The 26,736-nt window shown below is 55.4% G+C and overlaps 1 protein-coding gene across 4 annotated transcripts in view; it reads right to left on the reverse strand.

Moving 5' to 3' along the window:
- The window catches only part of Rcsd1 (RCSD domain containing 1), a 51,512-nt gene extending 25,832 nt beyond the window's left edge, over positions 1 to 25,680 (reverse strand). For 2 of the 4 annotated variants that reach the window (XM_047521067.1, XM_047521066.1), the window contains exon 1: positions 25,083 to 25,377. In XM_047521067.1, the coding sequence (XP_047377023.1) occupies positions 25,083 to 25,088 (6 nt within the window). In that variant the 5' untranslated portion in view covers positions 25,089 to 25,377. Of the gene's footprint in view, positions 1 to 25,082; positions 25,378 to 25,448 lie in introns of those variants that run through there. The other 2 variants (XM_047521065.1, XM_047521064.1) reach the window with 2 other exon arrangements.
- Positions 25,681 to 26,736: the final 1,056 nt, after the last annotated feature.

Below are 26,736 nucleotides of genomic sequence, written 5' to 3' on the forward strand. Positions count from 1 at the left end.
AGCAGAGAGAACAGAATGGGTGACTCGACAAGCCAGAGTTCGAATCCCGCTCTCCATCTTATGGGCTGTGGGATCTTGGGCAACTGACTTAATGGCTTTGAGTCCCTGAGATGTGGGTCACAACACCCTCTCCAGGGACGAGGATGCCGGGAGATGGTGTTTGATTGGAGGGTTTGGGTGCACACTCAAATCCTGCCCCTTCCTACACCTGTGATCTCAGGCAAAACACTTGACCTCCCCCAGACTCAATGCCGTCCACTCCTGAGACAAGTTTAGAACACGCTTCTCCCGCAGGACTTTTCTGAGCCTAAAGCAGCCTGCTCACCACTCCAGCAAATGCCCAGTGCAGTGCCCAGAAGCTTCCCCCACCTCGGCGACTGCCGTCGAGGTCGCAAGTGCCCGCCGGCACACCGTACGGTTAGCTGGCTCCCCTGCACTCTTTGTGGGGATGCCAGGCGGGTGCCAGTGTGGCCCTGAAGAATTGCAGGGGGTGGTAGGGATCTGCTACTGCCAAGTTTTGTTCATTCCCAACTTGCAGAACAAGTCGGCAGACCAGAGGGGTTGGCACTGCCTCTTAGCGTCAGAGGAATTCACAAACTGGAGGCTTCTGAGTCAAGGTGAAGAGCAGCTGGCCAGGTGGAGTGTGATTCTGGCCTGGGGCCACTCTGCTCAGCTATCAGGGACATTGGTGCTGGGGTCACGGGGTGTATGCTGGCTCGGGTGGGGTAAAGGGGCAGGACCAGCCCTGGGAGGGAAGCCTGCTCAGGTGGGGAGTTTGGCTTATTGCCCCAGGGGCCGTAGAAGGACAGCCCCCAGCAGGGGCCCGGGGGTGTGACCGGGTTTGGGTGAGGTGGAGCCTGCCCCTGCCCGTTGAGCTTGAGGGGGATGGTTGCCCCGTGGGAGCCTGGGCCTAAGGGCTGCTGAGCAGGCGCCGAGCAGGCCTCCGGGACACTGCCTGTGCCCACCGGGGCCGGTCCCTGGGCAGGCAAGCGCGGTCTCTCTTGGAGGGCAGGGAAGATGCAGTGCCTTCGAGATGGCCTCCCAGAGGAGGCTCCCGGGGCCCCTCTACTCGCTGGCTGCTTATACTTTAACTTTAACTCAATGTGAAGAAAACTGCAAAGACTGGGTTTCTCTTCTGTGCAGAAAGCGGAGCTGGGTGACCCGATTAAGTTCAGACAGGTTGGGACCAACGGGTGCTGCGGAAAGGCCAGCACATCCCAGAGCACCTTCAAAGTGCAGGCTCTCCCCGCCCCGAGCCCAAGGAGGGAGCCCTCGCCTCTTCCCCTACCCAGATAAAATGGGCAGCTTCAGGGCCTTCCGCCGCGTGGCGAGCTGGGCTCAGTAACTGTTCTGGAAAGGCGTTTTCAGAAGGCAGGAGGGAGGCTCGGGCCTCCAGGAGCCTCTGGAGACAAAGCGGGCAGAACGAGCAACGAAGGACATCAGAACCGAGTAGGGTGCAAGGCCAGGAGAGCAATGGTAAAGGGGACGCGATGGGGGAGCGCGGGGGACCCTGAGAAGGCTGGGTGGGAGTCCAGCCTCACTGCTGCCCAGGGCGGGGAGAGGGCCCTTCACTTCTTGTTTATCAGAAGTCATGAAAGAGGGAATGAAGATCTTGCTCGCTTTCCTGTTACCGTCGGCAGTGGCTGCACCCAGGGCGCGCTCAGCCGGAGCCCCTGAAGAACCCAGTTCTGAAGCAGGAGGGACCCGCACAGAAGGCAGGACTGCAAGGGGACCGGGGTCCTCCAGGGAGGGCTTTCCACGGACCCCACTGACCTCTGGGCAGCGCTCTGGGCGGGGTTCCCAGGCTCTGAGCAGAGGTTAAGCTGCATGGTGCCCAATGTGCACATTGTGCTGCTCGGAGGACAGCCAGGAAGGGTCCTCTAGGAGAGCGCCCGGAGGTCCCCTGGCGCCAGCCCAGGAGTTAATGCTCAGTCCCAACAGTCCCCTCTCCACCGAGCCGCAGAAATCACTGCTCCTCATGCAGCTATTTGAACAGGGCCCCACAGGGTGATTGAAAAAACTGTTTTAATCCATAGTGGAGGTGTGGACAGCCCAGGCAGCACTTGCCCCACCCTTCTGAGTGGACTCCGGGAGCCCAGGATGGCGGCTGCTGTGGCTTTCCTAGGAGAGGAAGCTCCATTCTTAGTGGCCTCCAGTTGGCTTCACAGAGAGGATCGGGATTGCAAAAGGACCTTCTGGATCCCCACAGAAAGCAGAGGACAGAAATGTGCTCACACCCACGCAAGGTTAGCACAGCACTGGCAACGAGGCCGGACTGGCCGTGCTGACTGTCTGTGGCCAGCCCGACACTGAGGCACAGGCTGGCTTGATGCAGCAGGGTGTGCGCGTGTGTGTGGGCGCACACAGGAGTGCATCCTGGATCTGCCCCTGTAGCAGGGACTAGGACAAGCTAACTGTCTCCTCTGGACTTTATTTTCGTCCTCTGCCACAGGAGGATGTGTCCACCACAGAAGATCATTATGATTATGAGTGAAGTACTGTGCATGGAAATGCCTTTAAAATCATATTTGTTGTTCTCTTCACACTGATTTTACTTAAGATGACCGGGAACTGGCTGGTGTTGGGGTTAGGACCTGCTAATCACCTTAAATTAGGCAGGACTTCTGCAGGTTCACAGTTGTGCGTATTTTAGAGCAAGTGAGATTTAAGATTTGAGATCCCTAGGAGTCTTGACTGAGCCTCATTTGATCGGGGTTTACAGAGAAATGAAGCCACGGCCCCCACTCCGTGGAAGCCGACAGAAGCAAAGGTGGACTCAATACGAGCACGTGAAGGCGCATCTGTGAGGCGGGGTCCTGGCCGCGCAGCAGCTCGGGCCTCAGCGCGCTGAGAACCCGGGGGAAGAGTGGGGAGGGAAGGGGCGGACAGGCAGTGCTCTGGGGACAGAGTCTGACTTGTGGGCTCCTTCAGATCCTTGTGTGACCAGGGCAGGCAACCTCTCCTGTGCAGCGGGGACAGTACTGCCTGCCCCCACAGGTCATATAGAATCCAACAGGAGGCACAGGTGAGATGTTTAGCACAACATGTGCTCAGTTAAACCCAAGCTGTTAAACACGAAGTCAAGGTATTTGCAATCTATCCTGAGGGGTAAGTGTGGCGAGAATTTTAAGGGAAAACACTTGTCCCGAATTCTTACCATGCAAACCAAGACTGCAAAAAGGAGGCCCAAACCAGACCCTCGGTGATGCCGCCCTCCTGTTGGAGGGAGGCCGGAAGTCCAGGGAAGAGTGAGCAACCCAGCGAGACCACAGGGAAGGGGTCTGCCACTCTGGGAGGTCCTGGAGCAGGGACATTCCACCTCCACTCCACTGGAGGAAAAGGGCAAAATATAGAAGAGAGGTGGGAAAATGGAAGGAAACCTTCCCTCCAAGGAGCGAACGGGGGAGGGGCAGCAGGGAACAGAAGACAAGAGGAGGCTAAGCGCTGGAGACAGAAACATTCCAGACTGGCGTCAGCGGCAGCATCTGACCAGAGGACGGGCGCGTGGTCCTGGGGACCGGTGGCTTTGCTGATTTCCCACACGGGGCTCTGGAGTTCGTGACATTTTGAAGACAAACTGAGGTTGCTTAGCTGAAACAGAGCATGTGACAACAGATTGTAGGATAAGAGACCAGTAGAAGGAAGGGGACCAGAGGGAGGGAGGGGGTGAGGGAGGGGAAGCAGAGGTACCTGGAACAAAATCGACCAGATTATGTTGTTCCAAGCTGTGCACGTGCCAACACGTAACAACGAATCCCACCATTACGTGTGATTATAATGCACCAATAAAATTCTTAAACAATAAACTATTCGAAAGGAAAAAAAGTGAAATGTTTCCCTTTTTAACTAAGAAATTCCAGAACTTTCCTCCAAAAAAACCCAAACAAATACCTGTCTCACTATTTAAAAATGTAAAATTTCTTTCGGTGGAAATGAAGAGTTTTTTTATGGTAAAAATGAAATGAGAAGAAAACAATAGCTCTGGAAGCAGAGGTGGCATCTGTCACGTAGGCACTCTCCCACGACAAGAACAATACACCAGGGACATGAGAGTTAACCTAACCCTGAGATCTCTGTGCTTATCAGGCCGCAGGGGGAGGGGAGGGAGGAGGAGGGGAGGAGCCCTGGGAGCAGGGGAGGGGCCCTCCGGCACTGCAGGAGGAGATGCGAGGGGTACAGCCTCCTGGGAAAGAAATCCCGCAGCATCTATGAAATGAGATCACCCAACCCTCAGGCCTCGCCTCCCGCCCTGCCCTCAGCCTTCTAAGGCTGGCGGTTTAAGGGCAGGAGGCCGTGGGCAGCTGTTTACCACAGCAGGACCCAGGAGAGAAAGGAAGACCCAGCAGAAGGAAGTGGCTTGCATGCATCTGCATATGGGCCATCATGGACTGTTAGGAAGAATGAATGACAGCGACCAACTTCACCAGCCTGGTGAGAACAGTAAGAGGCGGGCAGGGAGTATAAGGCCAGCTGGCTAGAGAAGCGACCTCTAAGAACCTGACCTTAGGTGTGCGTGTGTGAGCACGCGAGTGTGCACACTTGTGTCAATATGTCTGTTAGAAGAGCACCAGAAGAGCGTGGTGGAGGCGGGCGGGCCGGAGCCAGTCGGGAAGCGGCTGAATGAACAGTACTGCTGTCAAGGCCCAGCCGCAGCCGCGGGCTCTACCTGGGGAACTTAAACGTGTGCACAAGTAAGCCGGAGCCGATTGGCCTGTTTTTCTTTCATTTTTGACACATTCTTAGATCTACCCTGTGCACATGTTCATGAAACACGCTGCAGAAAGTCTTTAGCATCTCGCTTCCACTTACACCGGAAATCAACCCGCACCACTACACCGGGATTCCTTCCACCACTGGCTGATCCACCGAGGGGTGGACCACGCTGCACACCACTGTTCTCTGATGTGCGGACACTTAGGCCGTTTTGCAGCACTTCACAGTTACGAAGGCACTGCCGTGATAATCCTGTGCTCCTGTACGTCCAGACTGACGGATGCGCAGCTCTTGGGCGGGTTCTCCCAGGTGGGCTTGCTAGGAACCCCAGTGTGTGCGTGTGTACACTGGGCGGGTTGACTGATGCCCGCCACGGAGATGGTGCCCTTTGCGAGTCCCCAGCCACGTGTGAGTGAACCTGTGTCCCCACAGCCTTGCCCCGGGTGTGTCGAACACTATCTAACTTCTTGCCAGTCTGGAAGGTAGGAAGACACGGTACCTCAGGGTGGATTTAGTTTTGTCTTGTTATAAGTGGAGTCTTTTCATATGATTGAAGATGATTTTACATGTTTTTGTGACTCAGCTACTTCTCTTTTGCATACTTTTCTTTCTCAGGTTTTTGGGCTTTTCATTCTTTCCAAAGTTAAGAATTCTTAGCATGTCATATTTTGCACTTTGTCTGTGCTATATGTCACACATCTTCTGGGTTTTCAGCTGTAGTCTGACTTTTTATTTTTCACTGGCACATGACAGCTATACACATGAGCAGGATGCCCTGTCACACACTCACACAGGCACACAACACGATTCGGTCCGTCTCACTCTCCAGGACCCCCCTTTCCCTCCCTCCCCCCTCCCCTGCCCCTTCCTACTCTACTAGGTAGAGCTGATTTATAAGGCAAGTTGCTAAGCTATATTACAAGATGAAAAATACCAAGTCAAGCTTTTGAAAGGCTGGAATGAGAGTTTCAAGCTCTGCTCTCCAATTGCTCTGGGAAGCCTGGCTTGAGCAGGAGGACAAACACTTGGAACACCCCACGTCCTCAAAATGTCAGGACCTCAAGACCAAGTCCCAGGGGCCTGGGGAGAGGGCAGGCATGCCCAGAAGGGAGGCGGAGAGGAGGGTTACTAATGCTTCTACAGAGATATTTTGTTGCTAAATTTAAATCTATGCCACCTGAAGCTCCGTGAGGAAGTCCGAGGCTCATGAAAACCCAGGCCAGCTGGCCCCACTAGCAGTGGCCCGGACTCCTTCCGAAACGCTGTCCCTTCTCCACTCCCATTGCCCTCTGCTCTAGAAAATGACCACGTGAAGCCCAGCGGCCCCTTCCACCTCACCACAGACTCAGAAAAGGCAAATCCCAGGACAAGCAGAAGGACACGGGCACACAGGTGCTTTCCACCAGGCCGCAGCCTGATCTCCGTAGGTCTTGGACTGGTCTGCGTGGACTCCCATCCGGGCACTTCCCAGCCTGCGTCCCCAGGAGTCGCCATTTCCACTCCAGGACTCAGCGGTGTAAGTTCCGAGCAGAAGCTGCCAGTCTGAGATCGCTGCTGGACACCTGGGAGCCACGGCCCCTCAGAGGGGATGGGGCAGGGGCCTCCCCAGTGTGGGGTCCACACTGTGGACCCTGTGCAGCTGTTTCCACTCCCCTCTTGGCCATCTTGGGGGGCATGCTGCCATCTCAGGGTCCTCAGAGGCAGGTGGGCAGCGTGAGGAGTGGGTGGGTGGTGACCTGAGTCGCTACACCCCCAGCTCCAGCCCACATCCGCACGTGCACAGTGGGTCATTTTTCAAAAGATGGGTCAAGGCCCAGCATCACCAAATGCTCTGATGTTTCAAGAGAAGATTTTAAAAAATCAGCTGGATGTTTAAAAAACGGGAGAATCTGAGTGGGTGGGTGGCAGTCACCACAGGGCCCTGCTGGTGACTCCTGATTTCTGGGAAGAATGCCTTCATCCCACCCTGCCATTTTCTAGACAATTCCAGGTGGTGGCTTCTGGTTTACTCTATGAGTTCATTTCTAATTATTCTATACCCATCATTTTATTTCTGTTCTTAATATCAAATAAGCTCCCACTTCTCACTGACATCCAAGGAGGACCAAATCTTAACACAGAACCCAGGCAGGGTGAGAAGACCTGGGTTAGCATCCTCTGTCCCAGGCAGCCACCAGACTCCTTGATGTTAGTTTCCTAATCAGCAGAATGAGTCAGAATTACCAGCTCGCAGAATGACCATGAGGCTTTCAAAGATAAGCTGCGGAATAAAAATGCTCCGTAAATATTTGTTCCACTCCTTCTAAGAGACAGACATGAGGCTCCAAAAATCCACGCAGATGGTAAACAAATAAGTTGGGAGAGAGTACTGCTGTTTTCCTAATAGTTTCTTCACTTTACAAAAGGATTTCCCATGATGGGCTTCTCTGGGGGCGCAGAGAACACACTGTTCTCCCTAGTTTTCACTTATGCAAAGCATTTTTTTTTTTTTAATGAACGAGCATTCCATCTTTTCAGCACCCATCCTCCCCGCCTGTCCTGCAGGGCTGCTACCACTGGGTGGAGAAGGGAGAGCTGTCTGGTGGGTCAGAAGCAAAGATGATGCTTCTGCTCTGTCATGAACGCCACATTCACCAGGGACTCAGCAGCCACAGGACACTGCTGCGCCTGAGAACTTCTACCTTCCAAATCGCACTGTCGGGGCCTGCCACCTGTGTTAAGGGGAGCCCTGTTTTGCTCCACAGGTGGCTGGCATGTTCATGGCCTAGCCCGGGGGAGCTGAGATGGCACACAGGCCACAGCTAGGATTTTGGAAATCTCAGGAACAGAGCTGATTATGTCATGGGCTCTGTCCTTCCCAACAGCAGTACATAGGAAACACCTGTAGACAACAGGAAATTAGAGGAATTAAAAATATCTGCCTGATCCCTAAAATAAATAAATAAAAAGAAGAGAGGAAAAATGGTCTCTATTTTTTCACAGGGAAAACAAACAAAGTGGTATCTGGTTTGAGCCATTTCCTCTCTGCAAAACACACCCCTCCTGGGGCCGTCCCTCCCAGGCAGAGGTGGGCCTGGACCACCCGCTTCAGCAGCTCAAGACGTCCGGATGCCTGAGTGTGGTGGTCAGTGAGGGTCTTGGAGCAGGTGCCAAGTCTCCAGGCTTGGGAGGGAGGGTGAGGAAAGCTGAGCTCATTTCCCTGGGGAGAGGAGCATCCTCCATCCAGCTCTGGATACAAGGGGCCTGTGTTTGTCCTCCAGTCTCCCCAACCCCAGGAAGTCTGTCTCTCAGAGCCATGAAGAGCAGCGATGACAACCCCACCCAGCGAGGTCAAGGTTGGGGGACGTGGCTAAGCTCACGGGCAGATTGGGGACAGCAGCTGGGAAACATCAGATCTAGCCTCCTGGCTCCTCACATCCAGTAGGTCACCAAGCCTAGTCCTACCCTTCATGTATATTTCTGCTCTGGCCTCTTCATCCTCACTGTGGCCACTGACCCTCAGGCTGCCATTCTCTCTCCTTCCATTGTGGGGGAAATCACGGTCACCCCCCCTGGTTTCTTTGTCTCCACTCTTCTCTCTCGTGTCCATTCCCCCCTCTGCAGTCCAAATGATCTTTCTCAACTCGAAGTCAGTCATGTCCTCTCCTGGTCTACCTGCTGTGTGGTACCTCCTACACAAGCACAGCATCTTCCTACTGGCTCAGCATCCGGAATCTGAAAATCCCGAAACTCCAGAATCTGAAACTTTTCTGATGCTCACAAGACACAACACCTGAGGGAAGACCTCGCATAATGGGCCACAGCCAAGACGAAGGAACTCTAGAAGTTATCACACAAAATTGCCTATGGCCTAGTGTATGTGAAACAAATGAATTTCATGTTGATACTTGGGTCTCATCCCCAAGATCTCTCAAGGTATGTATATGAAATATTCCAGAATCTGAAAAAATTTCAAAATCAAAAACACTCCAGTCCCAAGTATTTGGGATAAGGCAGACTCTACCTTCTAGACCTCTCCCTCCCCTGAGGTCGCACCTTCTCAAACAACAGCACTTACTGAGTGTTCCCTGCCATGTGCCACACGGGGCATGTGACGGACACCAGCTTTTCCGACCCTCACGGCCTGCCTCAAGTCAGTCAGATGCTTTGACCATCGGGCTGTGGACGGCGGCCTCTGAACTTTGGTGGGGCTGGGGTTCAGCCCTGGCAGCCGGACTCCAGGCCCGGTCCCTCCCGCTGTGTGATCTCTGAACACCATGCATTTTCCACCTCACATGCCGGGGTTCTTACGCCTCCATCCAAATAGTTCTTCCTCTCCAAGACCCAGCTCCCTGCTGCCTCCTCTGGGAAGCCCCCACGGACCTCTTCCTTGGGTATTAATCACAACCACCCCTGAGAGCCTCTCCTGTAGCATCTGCTTTGCTAACATGACCCGTGTGTCCCTCTCGCCAGACTCTGACCTCTGTGACCGAGGTACCGCAGCCTTCACCTCGGCTTCCCCAGACTCCTAGCAGCGTGCCCAGCAAGTGACAGGTGTGCAATGACTGTTTGCTGGTTTCAAGTCTCAGCCTCTGGAAAACGGCGGGGGCTCGTGTTGTGGCCATGTCTCCATGCTGCTGGGCCTTGTGTCCCTGTGGGTAGCACAGGACCAGGGGCGTGCTTGGCTGCTTTAGAAACTCTCCCCACATCCACCCAGCTAGCCCTGCTGCCTTCACCTACAGACAAGTTAGCAGAGGCCACGTCCTCCAGGGTGGACACTTGCCCAGGGAGAGCCCAGGTCCAGAGGCAGGAAATTCGTGCACAGCCAGAGAGCAAAAGCAGGGGCGTCCCGGAGTGAGGAGACAGCCCTCTCAGGGTCTGCATCCGGGAAGGAGGGTGTGTGACCCTGGCGGCACTGCACAGGGAAGGTGACCCGGGCACTGTGGCACGGCCACTTCACAGGCATGTGCGACGGTGAAAGCCAAAGCTGCTGGCACCCCGGGAAACCAGCCCTCAGGATGGCCGCAGTAGGCACGCCGAGGACTCTGCCTGTCCAGAGACGGCACGCGGGCCGGCGAGACGGCGTGCCTGGCTCCCTTCTGTTTCCAGAGAACACCTGCAGAAGTGAGGAGGGCGGCCTGCACAGAACCCAAGTCAGAGGCCGAGCACGAGGTCTTAGAGAAGCGCTGCCAGGCCCAAGCACCGGGGTAACACACCAGCATGTGCCTGCTGAAGGTGACAGACGCTCCATTTCTAAAGTGCCGAGGTCCCTGTGGAACCGCAAGAGTGGCTGGACACGCGGCGAGGCTGCGGCCAACCACCCCTACCGCACGGGCACGCACGCTGACCAGGACTGGGCCACGCCAGCCTCGAAGTCGGACAGCGTCAGTGGAAAACGCGCGTCCCTGCAGGGATGCCACCAGCCTACCTGGAAGGAGCCCCTGGCTCCAGTCTGGCTGCTGCTGCACCCCCACCGGGCCAGGCTGAAAATACCCTCGAGCGTCTGGGCGAAGTTTCAGTTTTAAAGGGGCCCAGCTCCTAGTCCAGATGATAAGGGGCCGCCCTGCTGTGAGAAAGGCCTGGGCAGCCTGGCTGAGAGGAAACATCTGGGCCCACCCCCAGAGGAGGGGGCGCGCAGCCTGCTGGAGCCGGCCCCTGGTCCCCCGGGGTGACAGAGGCCTGATAAGGACGTGCTGGCCCATGTAGCATGCTCCAGCCAGGCCCTTCTCTGTCTGGGCTGGGCAGACATGGTTCCCCACCAAGAACCACGCCTGGGGAGTAAGAGCCCCAGAGGAAGAAAGCTGCAGGACCACAGGTGGAGGCCGGGTCCCAGCAGAGGGGCCGGAGGGCGCACGGCACCCCGTGTTGGCTCATGGAGCCTGAAGAAGGGGCGGGAGCAGGAAGCCGGTCTGCAGCACTGCGCCTGGGGCTCTTTCCAGGCCGCATCTACACAAACCCAGCGGGCGCAGGCATGGAGGGCAGGGTGGGCTCCAGGCACTGGCTCTGAGGAGCCCTTGGCATATCCCTTGCATTTTCCAAGATGCAGTGGTGACAACACACACACACATTTTCCAAGTCCTTGATTGTAAGTACATTATGTCATTTAATGCTCCCTGTGAGCCAGACGGGGGTGGAATTATCAAGCCGGTGAGGCTCCCAAATCTTGCACCATTGATCCAAGATGCACAGCGCCTTAGCGATGGAGTGTGGCCCAGCGCCCTGAGGGCTCCGGGGCTCTCCTCCAGCAACCTGCACCATGCTCACACAATGCACCTTCCCAGGTGCCCGGGAGACACAGGTGCTTCTCGCCGTGGACATGAGAAACGCCACCCTGGCCTGTCTGCTTTTTAAACGTCCTGGTGCTCTGGGCATCCCCATCAGAGCAGCCCCCTGGGAACCATGCTGCCTGCCCTGGTCCAGCCAGGTTTTAGGTGAGAATTCTCCTCTCGAACTCCCTCTTCTCCTCCCTCCCTGGTCCCCGCTGGAGCCCCGCCCCCTGGTCTTGGTGTGGATGATTGAACGGCCTCCACAAAGCCTCCATGGCATCTCTCTCCAATCCATAGCCAGAGTGAGCTTCCTAAAATGTAAGTCTGGTCATGTAACTCCCAGCACCCCTGCTCCAGGAATAAAATGAATGTGACACCAAGAGGTGACTCCCTTGTAGCTAGACTGTCCCCCAATGCCAGCTATGTAGAAATCTCGACTCCTTCCAAATCAAGCCCCAGAGAGGCTCTGGAGGTCTGGCGTGGTCCCCCATTAAATCAGGTCATATTTTACACACACTTTCTCTGTCCGCCAGCTAGAACATCCTTCTGCTACACCTCTCCTCCTCATCCTTGAAGATTGAGCCCAGGATCACCTCCTTGGGGGCCTCCCCTTCCCCGACTCCTCTCCACTCCAGGTAGGATGCCCAGGTCACCGTGCGCAGATCTGTGTCTGCCCAGTACTTGGCTGCAATCACCCATTGCCTGTGTGCCTTCCTTACTAGGCTGCAAGGCCCCTGTGGGCAGGAGCCAAGGTTCATTCCCTGAGGTGTCCACAGTTCCCAGCAGAGAACCTGACGTCGTCGGTGCTTGTTAAAGGTTTCTCAGGCAAGCCAGTGAGCCAGGGATTTGCTTCTCCTTCCCAGCCCAGACCATGCTTGCCCATGACTGCAAGCCATCACCTAAAAGCCAGCTCAAACACTCAGGTTCTGCTCCATTCCTGCCCCACTAGAGGCTCCTGTGTCCTCATGTCCTGTCAGTGCCTGTCCCTGCCCCCACTGGTATGTCATTTCCCCCTAGTGGCCCATGCTTGGGGGAAGTGCCAGAGGATGGCTTCATTTCCCAGGGTGTCCACACCCGTTCTTCCGCTCCCCTCCCAGCTGGCAGCAATGCCTCGGGGGAAAAGGCTCTTGGGCCCCTCTCACCTCACATTCCCTTCCTGGTACATCCCGCTGAGCTGGCAATTTGTGCGGGGAGCCTCTGGGGAAGGAAGGAAGAAGCCAGGACCGAATCGGCAACACTCATGGAGAGCCATAAAAACATCCATATCCTCTGACCTAATAATTCCACTCCCGGGAATTGCTTCCAAAGAAATCATTCAAAAGAAGAAAAGGACACATGGACTGTTTATAGCTGGGTTATTTATATCGAGGAGAAAGTGGAAGCCAATGCCATGGCCCAAGATAGAAAAGCAACTCAATAAAGGATGGTGTATATGTATAATAGAATATCAAGAAGACATTTAAAACAACAAGGTGACTATGCAGAACAAGGACGTCATATTGGAAATAACATGAAGTAAAGAGTGCAGACTTACGCATATACTGACTCAAATTATGTAAGACTCGTGGGTGGCTAAAAATAATAAAGGCACAAAGTTGAAAGTAGTTACACTAGTGGAATTGTCCATTTCTCCCTTTTCTTAAATGAAAGAGAGAAAAAGAAAACAGTCATTGCATTAGGATGATTGAAAATGTTCAAGATTATCTTAATAACAAATTAATGTTTTCGGTATTTATATTACGGGGTAGGGGACCCGAGGCCTCATGCATGCCAGCCTAGTGCTCTGCCACCGTCACATTCCCAGTCCTTTTCATTTTTCGTTTAGAGACAAGATTATGAAGTTGCCCAGGCTGGCCTCAAACTTTCCATCCTCTGGCCTCGGCCTCCAAGTGGCTGAGATTATAGGCATGCGCCAAGGATTTTTTCTTGATTACACTTTGATCATTGTTTAAGAAATAAGAACCAGAACATTCCTTGTTTAGACTTTCTCAGTGGATGGCTGGGGGGCTCATAAGTCATCTCTGTAGGACCACAGCCTGGGGACCACTGAAAGCACTCAAAGGACGTGTCTCTACCCCACTCCCCAGCCTCAGGTCACAGCCCGGAGTCCACTGGCTCCCGTGTCCCTGGGGCATCCTTTTCAGAGCTGGAGAGAAAGTTGGGGGAAAGGACCCGAGGAGCGTCCAGGGGTGCCTGGGCAGGAAGAGAGACTCAAATCCTGCATTTGGGGTGTGAAAATAAAGTCTCAGATTGAGTTCTTTTCTTGTCCCTTTTCAAAAAATGTTGGGCTGAGGTTACATCTGGATCCCCAGCACCTCAAAAAAAAAAAAAAAAAAAAAAAAGTTCGTGGTCAGCTAAAACGCACAGGCCTTTTCATGGGAACCTAAGCAGGGTGCTTTCTGTCACTGTTCTGAGTCCTCCTGGGGCCTCCCCGACGTGAGGGGTGCCGCAGGGCCGTCCTCCCTTTTGGCACGCTCACGGTACGCAGGGTCAGGCGGCGCCCTCGGTGATCCCTGACCCCTGCCCTCCAGGACCCCATTCCAGCCTGGGGAAAGCATGCGCCGTCCGCCTCTTCCTGGCCTCTGCGGCCCTGCTCCGCGGACGCTGGGGCCGAGGCCACCTGCTCGCCCGATCCCTCCGCGTGCACACGTGTGCGCACGCGCCCACACTCAGGAGCCCCTCCATTCTGACCCCTTCACTGTCGCTAGCTGTCTGCGGTGCGGGGATGCCCGCTCCAGGCGGTGCTGTCCCGCCGCGCCTGCGGGACCTGCGACTGGCGTCTCTGGGGCCTGGTCACGCCCCTCCACCTCACACCGTGCCTTCATTTCTCACTCTCGGGCAGCCAGCATCGTGCGTTCAGTATGCCCCCTGCATCCGTGGAGTGGTTGAAAATGCACGGGTACTTCCAGGCCAGGCCGGTCGGGCGCTGGTGCAGGAAATTTTCCTAAAGCCCGTTCATCCCTGTTTAATTTCATTCTGTTGGTTTTGGCCCGGTGTCTCATCCGACATAAATCATTTTTGACTTGAGTGTGTCATGTATCATATTAACAATTCCAGCTGCGGGTCATCTGGATTCTTTCTAGTTTTCATTCAAGTCATTAACAAAAATGTTTTAACGAATCAGGGCCAAGGACAGAGCCCTGTGGCCTGCCACCAGAGACTCCTTTCCTCAGGAAAGACCCAGCGTCCTTGATGAGAAGGCTTCGCGCAAGGTGGCTCTGAATTCATCTTAGCAAAAAAATCCTTTGTTGTACAAGCAGCGTGACTGTTTGAGGAAGGAGAATGCCCTGTGCGAACGCGGATGCTGACCCTTAAACCCACCGGAAGCTCGGGACTGCTGCCGCTGCGTCTGCCATGGCTCTGGTGTGAACCCGCCTCACTCTCCAGGCCCAGCAGCTATCTCGGCCAGCTCAGACTCTACCCTCCGTGGGGAAGAAGACAGGTCAAGGCCCAGGAAACCAGGTCAGTGAGCAGGCGCAGGGGGAAGCCGGGAAGCTGCATGCTGGTCACCCCTCAGCCAGGGTTTCACTTTCTGCAGTTTCAGTTACCCATGGCCTGCCGCAGACTGAAGATATGAAATGAAAAATTCCAGAAATAAACAACTTATCAGTTTTAAGGTGCACTCCCTTCCGAGGAGCACGAGGAATCTCATGATGCCGTGTTCCTGCCTGCCCAGCGTGTGGATCACCTCTCTGTCCACCGTTTCCACACTATGTGTGCTACCCTCCTACTGGTTACCCAGCAGCTGTCTTGGCCCAGATCCGCTGTGGAGGCTTCACAGCCTGTGTTCAAACAACCCTCATTGTACTTAAGAAAGGCCCCAAAGTGCAAGAGCAGTGATGCAGGGGATTCAACTCTGCCAAAGCAAACATGAAGTGCTTCCTTTACGTGAGAAGTCGGAAGCCCAGGCCCTGTGAGCTGAGCTTTGACTGGCTACTCCATGCCGGGGCTCCCCAGGATACAGTCTGGACAGATGCAGGAGACACAAGCTCTGGTCCAGCCCTGCCCCAAAGCCCAGTGTCCCATGGAAGTGCAGAGAGTCTTGCCAGCAGCACTGAGCACTCTACCAGACTCCTGGGCTGGAAAGGACGCAGATGGCCTCTTGTCCATCCCATGTCCCAGGCAGAGCTGCACCGACAGCAGCTGGGGGTTGGGCTGTTCTCTCCAATGCCGATGAACCTACTATACCTACTGTGTGCCTGGCTCCACTCGACCACCTACTTTACACCAGCCCTGACTCAGCCAACCCTCGTGAGGACCCTCCAGGTAGGTGCTATCCGCATTTCCATTTCACAACCTGAAAACCGAGATGCAAGCAGGTCTGGAGCTGCCTGGCTGGGGTCTGCTCCCTTTGTGCAGAGTCTCGTGTTGCCTCTCCACGTGGCCTTGTGCAGCTGCATCCCACCCTCATTCCTGAAGCATGTGGAGTGCACACTACGGTCATCACAGGACGCTATGGCCAGCAGTGGGGCTTCAGAGCTTAGAGTCCAGAGGCGGTACAGGAAAGTGCTTTGAAGAGACAGAGTGGTAGAAGAGCAGTGCCTGGTTCCACTGCACAGATCCGCGCTTCTCTTCTGCTGCAGAACATCTCCCTGTCCTGCATCTGAGGCCTCTGCCTCCCTGTCCAGCATCTGAAGCCTCCCAGGCCCTTGCTTGGATCTCAGTCATCAGCGTCACCTCTGCCGCCTCCCACTAGAGGATTCCCTCAGGGCTGTTGAAATTGTTTACAATTTTGGTTTAATTGGAATTTACAGCGGTACCATGGTTTTGTGAGACAGCTTAACTTCTCAAGGTGATTTCATAAATTATCTAATTTATTGCACACGTGCTCTTAGTTTCTCATCAACACAGCCTGTCAGGTCAGCAAAGCAGGTGTCAGTTTCAGAGACGAAGGAACTGACCACCACTCTGGACCTGAACCCAGGTCTTGCCATCTCTCTTCTTCACAGTGTCCCCCTTGGCCTCTCACGAGCCCACCTGTGAGCCAAGGGAGCAGAGGCAGCAGGCAGCCTGTGGCTGCCCTGTCCTTCTGACTACTGCCTGGTTCCAACATGGCCTGCAGATTGACTTCCACGAACCCTCCCATGAGCACAAGAGGCCGGACTTATGATGAGGCTTCTGGAAAGGATGGGACTGTAAGAGCCACGTAATGCCACCTGGGAAACAGGCGCCGAGTCCCCATTCACCGTGGGGAGCCTCTACATAGGAAGGGCCTGTGGATAACTTAGCACAAGAGGCAGAAATTTCCAAATCCCAGGCACTGCCAGGGCTAGAAGCTGCACCTCTTGATGGCATGGCCCTTGAGCTGGTGGCCCAGGATGGTCAACAGGTGGCCTCAACGACTGCACCTAATGGCTTTGTAATTCTCTGGTGCGTTTTGGTGTAGAAATGGGATATATGTGCACCCCTGGCTTCCCGGTGAAGCCCACCTGCCTCTAGATCCCCCCGAGCATGAAGAACAGTGGGCGTTGTGCCATTGAAAGCACCCTGTGCCTGTGCAGCTGCTCTCACGGCAATAAGGAAGATCACGTGCTCCCACAAGAGCACAGGGCCAGCGGAGCGAGGCCAGAGTGTCCTCCTCAGCCTCCCCCAGGTCGGTCAGAAAGACAGTCTCATGTCCAGGCCAACTCAGAGACTGGCTGCTCTGCGAGGTCTTCCCAGACTCTGCCAGGCACTAAAGACGCTCGTGAAGTCCTCCCAGCCCTGTACTGAGTGGAGCTGCGTGGCCACTTCTGTCCCTTCCAGGAGAAAGCACTTAATGGCCACCACATGTCCTGCAGAACTTACTTCCTTCTGCCACAGCAAACAGGCGTGTTCCATGCGGTAACTGCTTCATCAACTAGGGTCCTACAGGGAGGACAAACAGTGACCTGGAGAGAGCCCCCAGCCCCCAACAGACGTACGACATGCATACGAGAAGCAAATAACCCCTCTCTTTCAGCTACTAAAACCATGGCGTCGCACGTCACGGCAGCTCGGGCCTCTCCTGTCCTTCTGTGACGGAGACCTTTACAATCCTCTGGTTTTGTGACCTTTCCTTTCATCTCAGTTCCTCACTCTGCCTCCAGAATCTACGGGTCTCCTGGGTAAATATTGTGACTTATTCATCCACACTTGGTAATTTCTCAGCAGACATCTTTAAATAAGTGCATGAAAGTTTGATCAATGAGGGAATCAGGTATTTGAGAACAACATATTGAATGAGGTCAAAACGTAACTTTAAAATATTACCGGGCCTGGTCCTTCACCAGATCACTAGGTGATCTCGAGCAGCTCCTCCCATTTGCTTGCACCCCCCGTGGAGCTGCTCCACATCACCCCAGAGACCTCCTCTCCTTATTTGGAAAGTCTTTGCCCACGTAAAGATTTAGAGATAAGGGGATCAACTTGAATTGTCAGTGAGCGTTCTATTCCAGTGACACATGTCCCTATGAGGAACACAGGAGAAGACCAGGCAAAGGCTGAGTGACGTGACCATCCATAAGTCCAGGAGCCAGCAACCACCAGGAACCAGAAGAGGCGCATGCTTGAGTCTTCCCTCGAGCTCTGTAGGCACGTGGCCCCGCCGACGCCTTGACCTCTGGCCTCCAGAATGGAGAGAATCAACTTCCGTCATTCTAAGCCAGCCAGCTGGTGGTTGTTTGTTCAAACTCACACACCTGCCAACCCCGCTGGCTTGGATCCTCCTCTGCACAGCACTGTGGCACCTGGCCAGAGCACGGACATCTCCCCGAGTCTCCCGTCCGTCTGCCCTACGGAAATCCGTCTGGAACCATTCTGGTTCTTTTCCTCCTCACACTCAGACAAAGGCCTCCATGAGGGCCTCAGCATGACTGGGCAGAGGGGCTCAGGGCCCTGAGAAAGGCCCTTGGTAGAAAGGGAGGTGCGGGCTGCCCGGGCTGGGCCCTCCAGCCCTCCTGACACTCGCTTAGAAAGGACAATGAAAGCTGTTCACTCGCCCCGTCCACCCGCATGGGTGGTGCTGGACGGGAGACCTGCAGAGCTGAACGCCAGGCTTGTGGAGGGCTTCGGAGGACCCGGAGAGGGCAACACAGAGAGCCGGGAGGTCGACTTAGGCACCAGGGTCCACAGCATCCTGTAGCATGCTGTGGGGGACAAGACCGTCACTATGGCTGGGCCACTGGCTTCATTCATATCCTCCTCATTAAGATAGAGGGGGTGAGGAAAAGGTGCTAAAGTCCCTGCCCCCGTTCTCAGAATGCTTGGACCCTAACACCCCCTTATAGACCCACCTCCTTTCCTGCCTCAGGTGGTGGCACCAGAGCCCCCAGAGACGCACAGGGCCCTCGGGGGGCTGACAGAGGTGCAGATGAGGGTGAAGAGTCAATCCAGATGTGAAGGCTCCAGCCCCGAGCCTCCGCCACAGCTTGGGGTGAGCCGAGGAGGACTGGCCAGGCCAGGGCCTGTGGTTTCCCCAGGGACCACAGGGCCTCAGAGAAGAGCCAGGGAAAGAACAGGGTTCCACTAATCACCTTCCAGGTCTGGGCAAACCTCTGAGCCTCAGCATCCTCACCTAGAGATTAAAACCATAAATCTGTGCAAGACATCGTGTGGTGGGCACTCAGCAAGCCACAGGAAGTACCCCCATGACAGGCTTTCAGGTCTCTCCCACGGTGTCCATGAGCCTGCTCAGAAGAAAATCCACTATCCATCAGAGCATATCTCGAACACGCGACAAGCCGGGGTCTGGGAATGTAGTTCAGGAGGCCGAGATGGGGATGGGGAGAAGGATCCGTCTAGCCCATTGTTAGAGTGCACTACTGGGTGGGGGTCTAGCAGGGAGGCCCCAAGGAGGCAGAAGCCTTGCGTGATGAAATTCTCTGTGCCCTGTGGGGCGGGTGCCTGGTTGTGCAATGGCAGCTGCGGCTCTGCTTCTTGTTTCTGTTGCTCCACTCTGTTGGGCGGGGGCTGATGTCTGTGGTCCCTGCTGCTCCTCGGTCCACCTGGCTCAGGCCTGGGCTGCCTTGGGCACAGAGGAGACATGCTGGCTGTTCAGAGAGTGCAGAGGCGGGGGCCGGGGAGCTCGACTGTAGACGTGAGCGCAGCCTGTGTGAGGCCCTGGGTTGGGAGGAATGAGTGGGCTTCGGGGGCTGTGAGTGGGGACAGGAGCTTGTGTGTGTGTGGTTTACTTGGCTCAGGGGCCCAAGGGTGCTTTTGCAGGGTTTGCATAAAGTCCAGAAACAAAGGCTGGGGACGTCTCCGATGCAATCCCATTTCTTGAACATCAGCTCCAACTTCCAGAGCTTCTCAGTGTCCCCACCTGAGAGCTCCCGGCTGGGACACCCGTGGGGCCAAGAACCTACTTCAAATCGACTTCTCAGCCAGAAGCCTTTGGGTGCAGACACGGCAGGAGTGTGCTCACTTTTGGACTTCGTCCCCCATCTGCACAGCCCCTCAGGGCTGCCAGGAGGGGAGGGCAGCACTGGCAGAGGAACCCCAGCTGAGGCAGGGTGTCCCCACCCGGTTACAGAAGCAGCTGGCTTTGAACTCCCACATACCTCCGAGTTCATCAAGATAGTACCTTGTATTTCTTATGTCATGTCATGTGCGTATATTTTGTTTCCCCAAATAGAAGAGAGAGCCTTTTATGGCAGCAACAGCACCTGATGCTTCTCCATGTCCCCCATCCAGTCCTCCCACCGCAAATGCACTTATGGGGCTCCCCTCCCAGGCACGAGCTGTGTGCCCCAGCACTGTGTGCCACTGCTTGCACCAAAGCCTCTGCTCTCGCCACACCCTCTGACTGGAGTTCCACCCTTCGAAGGGCTGTGCGGGCTGACTCCTCTTCCTCCCTCAACACCCAACGGGCAGCCATGGCTAACGGGTGGGCCCCAGGCTGGCTGGGATGCCCCTCCTCCCTGCGGGTAGGTCGCATCCTGTTTAGGTGCTTCCCCTCCTAGACTGCACGCTCTTCAATGGCCAGCAAGGTGACAGATACACTCTGGTCTGGATGCCCAGCCTGGCAGGCGGGGAGGGCCCAGGGAGTGTTGGTGTTGGCTGAATCTACTAATGCCGGTGTGTGGCATCCTGCATATTGCCACCAACTGACCACGAAAAGTCCAGCCTGGGAAAGAGCTGTGACCTCAACCCGCAGGCCAGGGGGATGGCCCCGATGGAGCGTCAGCAGGAATACAGACAGTGCAAACACATTCGAAAGGACATCTCTGATGCCATCCCCGTTTCTCTGATGGGGATCATGTCAGCTCCAAGGACCAGCTTCTCAGTGTCCCCCTCTCAGCATCTGGCTGGGAGCCCCTTACCCTAGGCACTAGGGACGAGCTTCACTGGCATCTCGGAGGGGTCCCTTCCAGGGTAAGGCCCTGCCTGTCACCTTGCCTCTCCTCTGGAGACTCTGAGGCTTGGGTGGGCAGTGAGGCCCTTTCCCTGGAACAGGGTTTGATCCATCCACAGACATCACTTTTACAGGGTGTTACCACGATTCCCAGGAGAGAAGTATTCAGAGCACCCAAGAGGAAATAGGTGGGACACTCACTGCCCAAAGACCAAGGGACAGGGCAATGTCCTCTCAGGTCTGGCCTAGGTAGACTGCCTTGGGAGAGGAGCTCCTGCAGGGTCCCAGGGCTATGCGGTTGAGGGTGGCCAAGTCCCTACTTTGCCAGCATTATTAATGTGTGGTCTTTGGCTCAGAGAGGGAAGTTGCACATGAGCCCCTGCAGGCTGGGCCTGAGGTGCAGCCCGGGACTCACTTCTCCAGGCCCAGCTGACCCTCTCCCCACGTGGGAGGCGGCTGCACCCTGCCGCCACTGCGGCCTCAGCACACCTCTCTGCCTCTTACCACGCGGCAGGGGCAGTCAGAGCGTCCTGTTCCGCCCAGAGCTCTGTGACCTCTCCATTCCAGGGAGTTGGCAGGGGTGGGCTGGCTGGCTCTGAGACCCCCGGTGTTATCAGTGGAGAGAGGCGGAGCTGCCTTCAGATTCCTCTGGAACCGAGATACTTTCTCTTGCGGCCCTGATAAGATTCCCCCGCTGCAGAGACGCCGCCGGCGCTCAGATTTCCCACGGAGGGCTCTGCGACCTGTCCCCGGGCTCACCCGCCAGCCAGGGCGCCCCGCGGTCCCGCCTCCTGCCTTCCCCTGGTGCAGCCAGCTCCCCGAGGGGAGCCGGGGAGGAATGGCGGTCGGCAGTGAGAGTGGGGGCCTGAGGGGCCTCTCACATCGTGTTCACTAAGGCTGGAGTCCCCTCTCCTAGAGACGCGTTTTCACGTGTTAGGAAATGTTTATTAAGGTAAAAAGGCACAAGTGAAAAGAGATCGCAAAGTGAACAGGTCAGGTGAACCTGAGCGCGCATCCTTGTCCTTACAGGACTGTTGCTCCTTGAGGATGAAAAGACAGGCTCTATATTTTTAAGTAACATTTTAAAGATTTGGCACATAATAAATGCTCAACGAATATTGAACAAGCAGGGGAAGACAATATCCAGGAGGAGCCTGGCATGCCTCAGGGAAGAAAGGCTCATTCGCTGTCCCCATCCAGAAATTCCTGATTTATTCAGTGGTGATAAAGTTTAATTTTCACTGATTTTAACCCTTCATTTGTTCAACTAAACAGCAGACACGTGTTGTGGGGAGATACGTTTAATTTTCACGTTATCTACTCTTTAGTTGAACAAGTGAAGGATTTAGGCAGAGAAAATTAAACTTTTTTCAAGCACCCGCAGGCTATTTGGCAGTGCCTACAATTTGTATATAAGCAACTGAGAATACTAATTTAAACTCAGTGTTCAACGTTTCCAGCAGTTCTTACTAAATACCTATGTCTTCTGGGCTCCCATCTATGATAACTTCACCTATTATTTTTTCTACAGAAGCCTCACATTTGTATTGTAAGAGTCTGTATTTCTCATGGAGCAGTGGGAATGTCTGCCTAGACCAATCAAAGCCAGCATACCTAACCCTGCATTAAAAAAAATCCGATCTTTGTGTCACCTCCAGCAACGAGTTTACTCATCCAGCAAGTCTTTATAGGGTGCCACTGGACTACATCAGGCTGGCCCTGCCTCCAGCTGCCTCGGGGAAAGCCAGGCAGGAGACAGTCACAGTGCTGCGCGTGCCCAGGGGTGCCCAGAGTACCCTGAGACTAGAGACTGAGGACATCTGGGAGGGCTTGCAGATGGAGGGGAAGGGGCTCCCAGTTTCTGCTAACTGTCAAGCCAGCTTGGGTTGAGCATTGTGATTTGAGGCTGTGCGCTGTGCTAATCTCCGAAGACCTGCAGATCTGCACACAGCCCCTGCTTTTGGGTACCTTGGTGAGCTCAAACCCAGAAGTGGTTTCTACGGTCGCTTGCAGCACATGGGCTTTACTCCTTGCCATCTCCTCTGTTCTTGTGTCTCTAGAAGTCAGAATATACCTGGACTCTCCTGGAAGGGGCTCCCTGACCTGAAGGCCCTGCTCACTCCTCTCACCCCTGCCACCTCATGGCCACTTCCTGATGCAACACTTTGCAAGTTTCCTACTGCCCAGGGAGCAGAATCCAAGGCGAGACACACCGGCTGGCCTGCAAGCTGCATATAAGGAACTGAGGATATTAATTTAAACTTGAGGTGCTAAGTCTCCAGTTTCTTCTTCACCATACCCCTCTGTCCTCTGGGCTGAGAGGACAGTATAACGCTTACACCTGGAATCTACAATAACGTCGCATGGAAACTTTTCTAGAGAAGACAATCTCTGTACAAATTAGAAAAAGGCACATTTTGGGGACACAGCTAGGCAAGGGGACTTTCCCTCCTCCAGGTGGCCTGGGTTGGTTCCAGCCCTCACTCACCTGCAGGGCCAGCACCTGGTGTGACTCAGTGGCCCCAGGTTACTCTGATCTCCCCTCTAGCCACTGGCCAGCTCTCCTGAACAGAGGGGCATGTTCTGCCTGCACCTGTTCCTCAGGCTTTCCTCTCACCGTCCTCGAAGGCTTGCTTTGAGGTTCAGCTGCTCTGAGCTCCTGTGGAACGCCTGCTCTGAGCAGCCACTCATTGAGCACACACTTGATGGGACACAGGGAATCCTACTAGGCTGTGGGTGTCAAAGGCAGGGGTCAGACAGCAGCCACCCCACCTTATTTATTCCAGAGGGCCAACTGCAGGCTGACAGAAGGACCGATGTTGCCAATGAGGTAGAACTGACTTAAAAAAAAAAAAAATTCCCAAAGGCTTCTGCCAGGTAAGAGAGTTCTAGGGGGGGGGGGAGGCAGAGTGAGCCTCACAGGTCTGGTTTGAATTCCTAGTATGGAAGGAACATAACTCAGCTTCTTCCCAACACAGCAGTTCCTTCATGTCTCAAGAGCTGACTTCACCTCTCAAAAGAGGGCTTAACCTGAGATTTTCAGAATCCCCAAGCTCACCCCACATGCCATGCCCACCAGGACAAGCCGACTTCCTGGTTAAGCATTGTCATTTCCTGCCCCTCACTTCCTTCACCAGTGCGAGCAGTTGCAGGGGATTTTTTCAGGTGATTTTGACAGAAACTTCAAAGGCGCTCATTCCCAACTGCTGGGTGGTCTGCCAGGCTTCCTGGCAGGCTGAGGGATCCCCCGGTCCCTCATGGCCCCCAGCACCCCAGGGAGTTCTCTGCATCTCTCAGTTCCCAGAGGTGGGTCTTCCCTTTTCATGCACCCAGCCCCAAGCCGCACAGGAAATTGCTGAGCTGACTGTTTCAGGGTCTCCGCCACCCACTGCTCCTTCCTCAAATAAGTGGGGGAGAAAGTACCCCAATGGAAGGAGCCCTTCAGTGTCTTTACTAGAGTGAAGTTCAAAGTTGCTTTAAGCATAAATTTGCTTTCCTCTCAAGTCCAGTTCATTCTGCAAGGGGTTAGAAAGGGCATGATTCTTACTGAACACCTTCCACCAGGCTTAACGCATCCCATCTCCAAGAGGATGGGGAGCATCCTACTCCTCCAAGAGGAGGTTGCTTGCATCTACCACAACTTTTTTAGTTGCCGGCCCCTAGTCCAACAAGCCAGGCCCCAGGGGCCACGTCCCTCCTCTGCCCTGCAGCAGTAGCCAGCCCCAAAAGAATCCTGTTGCTTTGAGCTAGTAGGGTCTTTGAATAGACTTGGGAACCCCCTCCACTGAGCTCTGCTGTGTGTGCACCCCAACACACACATCTCATTTTCTCTGCTTTGCAATGTGTCTACAGAGTGTCCTTCTCAGAACCCAGTGGATCCCACGGTCCCTCCGTCCCTGAAGTCTCCCAGGTGATCCCTGTTCCTTGAAGACAACTGGGTGAGGTGAACGTCCAGGACAAACCCACGGTCCCTTCAGAGAAGGCAAGCAGCACTCCAGCTTAGGAAAGAGCCAGGGCTCAGGCTCAGCACCTGGCTAGTGAGAGAACCGCCCCCAGCCCAGTGGGGAGCACACTTTTCTTTTCAATACCAGTGGGAACCACCTTCAAAACTGTGTGACATTTGCAGCTTCTTCTTTGCTCTTTTCAAAAGCCCCAGGTCTGGCTAAGGTTGATTTAGGAGAAATGGTAGGTGTCTGTTCCCAGGGGGAGACTTATAGAGGTCTCCAGAAGTAGAGAGAGGAAGCCACTCCTCCTGTGGAAGGTGGTGGCCCCGCACCCCCCTAAGACTGGAGCAGGACAGAAAGTCCCCAGCCCTCCTCCCAGCAGTCAGAGGAGCCTGGGCCTGACTCTGGAGCTCCCCTTGGATGTGACATGGTCTCAGAAGACAGGGGCATCCGGGGAGCCTGGAGTCTCACTACAAATGAGGTCATCCGGCCGCCAGGTCAGGGGTGCTTTTCAGAAAGTTATGAAAGATGTGACAGGGACAGAGGGACTTAAGAAGAGGACAGATGGACTCCCGAAAGGCCACTCTGCAAGTCAAAAGGGAAGCCCCGCACCAGCAGAGGGGCCAGCCTCCACGCCAGCTGTTTGCATTTCAAGGCCACCTCCGAGCCCGGGGCTCCTGCCTGCCCGCCGGTGTTTCGCCGCACGCTCAGCCTGTCCCCAGCCGTAGCCGCACCCAACTTTCCGTCCAGCATGAAGTGCCCGGCGGGGACCCGCGCGCCCGCAGAGGCGCCTCCCGCGGCCCCGCGCGCCCGCGCCCGCCCGGGGGTGCGGCAGGTCGCCCCGCGGGCTCGGGCCGCGCTCCTTACCTCCATGTCCCCAGCGGTCGCGCTGCGGCGGGCGAGGCGAGGCGCAGGACTGGCCGCGAGCGGGCGAGCGCAGCGGGGAGGAGGCCCGAGGCGGAGGGCGGGGCGGAGCGCGGCGAGCGCGTTTAAATTTAGACGCAGATCTAAGCAGACGCTGTCCCTCCTCGGGCGGGACTCGGCGCGGCGACTCCACGGGCTGCCCAAACAAGGTGGCAGCCGCCGCGCCCGCTCGCCGGCCGCGTCCCGCCCCGCTGCGGCTCCCGCGCGCCTGGGGGTGAGGCTCGCCGGCGGCTCTTCCTCCCCTGCGTCCCTCTCCTTCCTTCATGCCCATCCTTCCGGCCTCTTTCCTCCTTGCATTTACCGTCACACCTGGGGTTCGGCCGAGGTCCCCGAGGCCGCGGCTGCTCTCTCTGCCGGAGCTGTGCAGACCGCGGCCGCGCGTGCAGCACAGGGCCACCTTTCCCCGACATGCCTCCGCATCCTCGAGTTGTGGGAACCACACGATCCATCTGCCCATCTGCCATGGACCTGTGTTTCAGGAGGAGGAGGAGAAAACCAAGGAATCTGAGCAAAGTTTTCCAAGCCTGCTGTTGGAAAACTTCTCCTCCAAGCTGGTTCGATTCGTGTTCTGGGTTCTGTGGGAATTCCAAAGGGCCTTTCCTCCATTCCCAGTAAATATAGCAAGGGCAAGATCCTAAACATCCCATTCCCATAAGGCCCGGCTTAGTAACCCTCCCCCAGGGCCGGCCCAGCCCTCTGAGTGGCCAAGAGGCAGCATGCGAGGACACAGGACTGGAACTAGTGCCAAGGTCATCCTCTGCTGCCCGTTTATGTGCTGGCCACAGCTCTAGGCGCCATCCTGGGACCCTCTTCCCAGGGCAGAAAGGGGAGATGCCTTCATAGGCTTGCCAGCAGAAGGGACTTGGCTGGCAGCAGCGCCCATGTCCTCCTGCAGCATTCTTACCCCTAACCTGTCCCCAAGCCCTGATCTCAACTCAGCCAGGGAAGGGGGCCCTCATAGAGGTGGACAGTGGTGCTGTGAAGGGAGACAGGACACACTGGGGAAGGAACGAGCTGAGAACTCGCCCCAGCCCTTACCCTTCTCCGAGCAGCACCCGGCTTCAGACGCCTCAGCTGCTACTTTGGGTGCCAGCCTTAGAGACGTGACCACCTTCCTGTCATAGAAACTCCTAAGGTCTGGGCTTCTAAACTGCTAGCAGCCCTCATGCCAGGGTGGTCTCCAGTTCATTTATCCAGCTGAGCATCGGGGTTAGACCCCGACTTCAGAAACAGGCAGATGGAAGGTTGAACCCAACCCTGCTGCTTTCTGCCTGTGTTTCCCTAGACAGGTCACCTAAACTCTTGAACCTCTGATCCTCATTTCCTCACCTTTACGATGTAATAGGTGCTTTGGAAAGAGTAGCTATACTCAGCTTCATAATAAGTTTCAAATGGATAAGAGCCTGGTACTCCTGTGACTTAGAGCCAGGTACTCTGGAGCAAAAGCACCCTCATCCCAGGAACTCATGGGAAGCCCCTCCCATTCCAGCTGCCGAGGTGAGGAAGCCTGTGCAGAGCCGGCAGCGTGAGAGCAGGGGCGCTGCGATGCACACTCGTGCTCATAACTCTGCCCTTTCTTTTTTAAAGGCATGGGACT

The sequence above is a fragment of the Sciurus carolinensis genome, chromosome 12, assembly GCF_902686445.1.
Source record: "Sciurus carolinensis chromosome 12, mSciCar1.2, whole genome shotgun sequence".
NCBI lineage: Eukaryota > Metazoa > Chordata > Mammalia > Rodentia > Sciuridae > Sciurus > Sciurus carolinensis.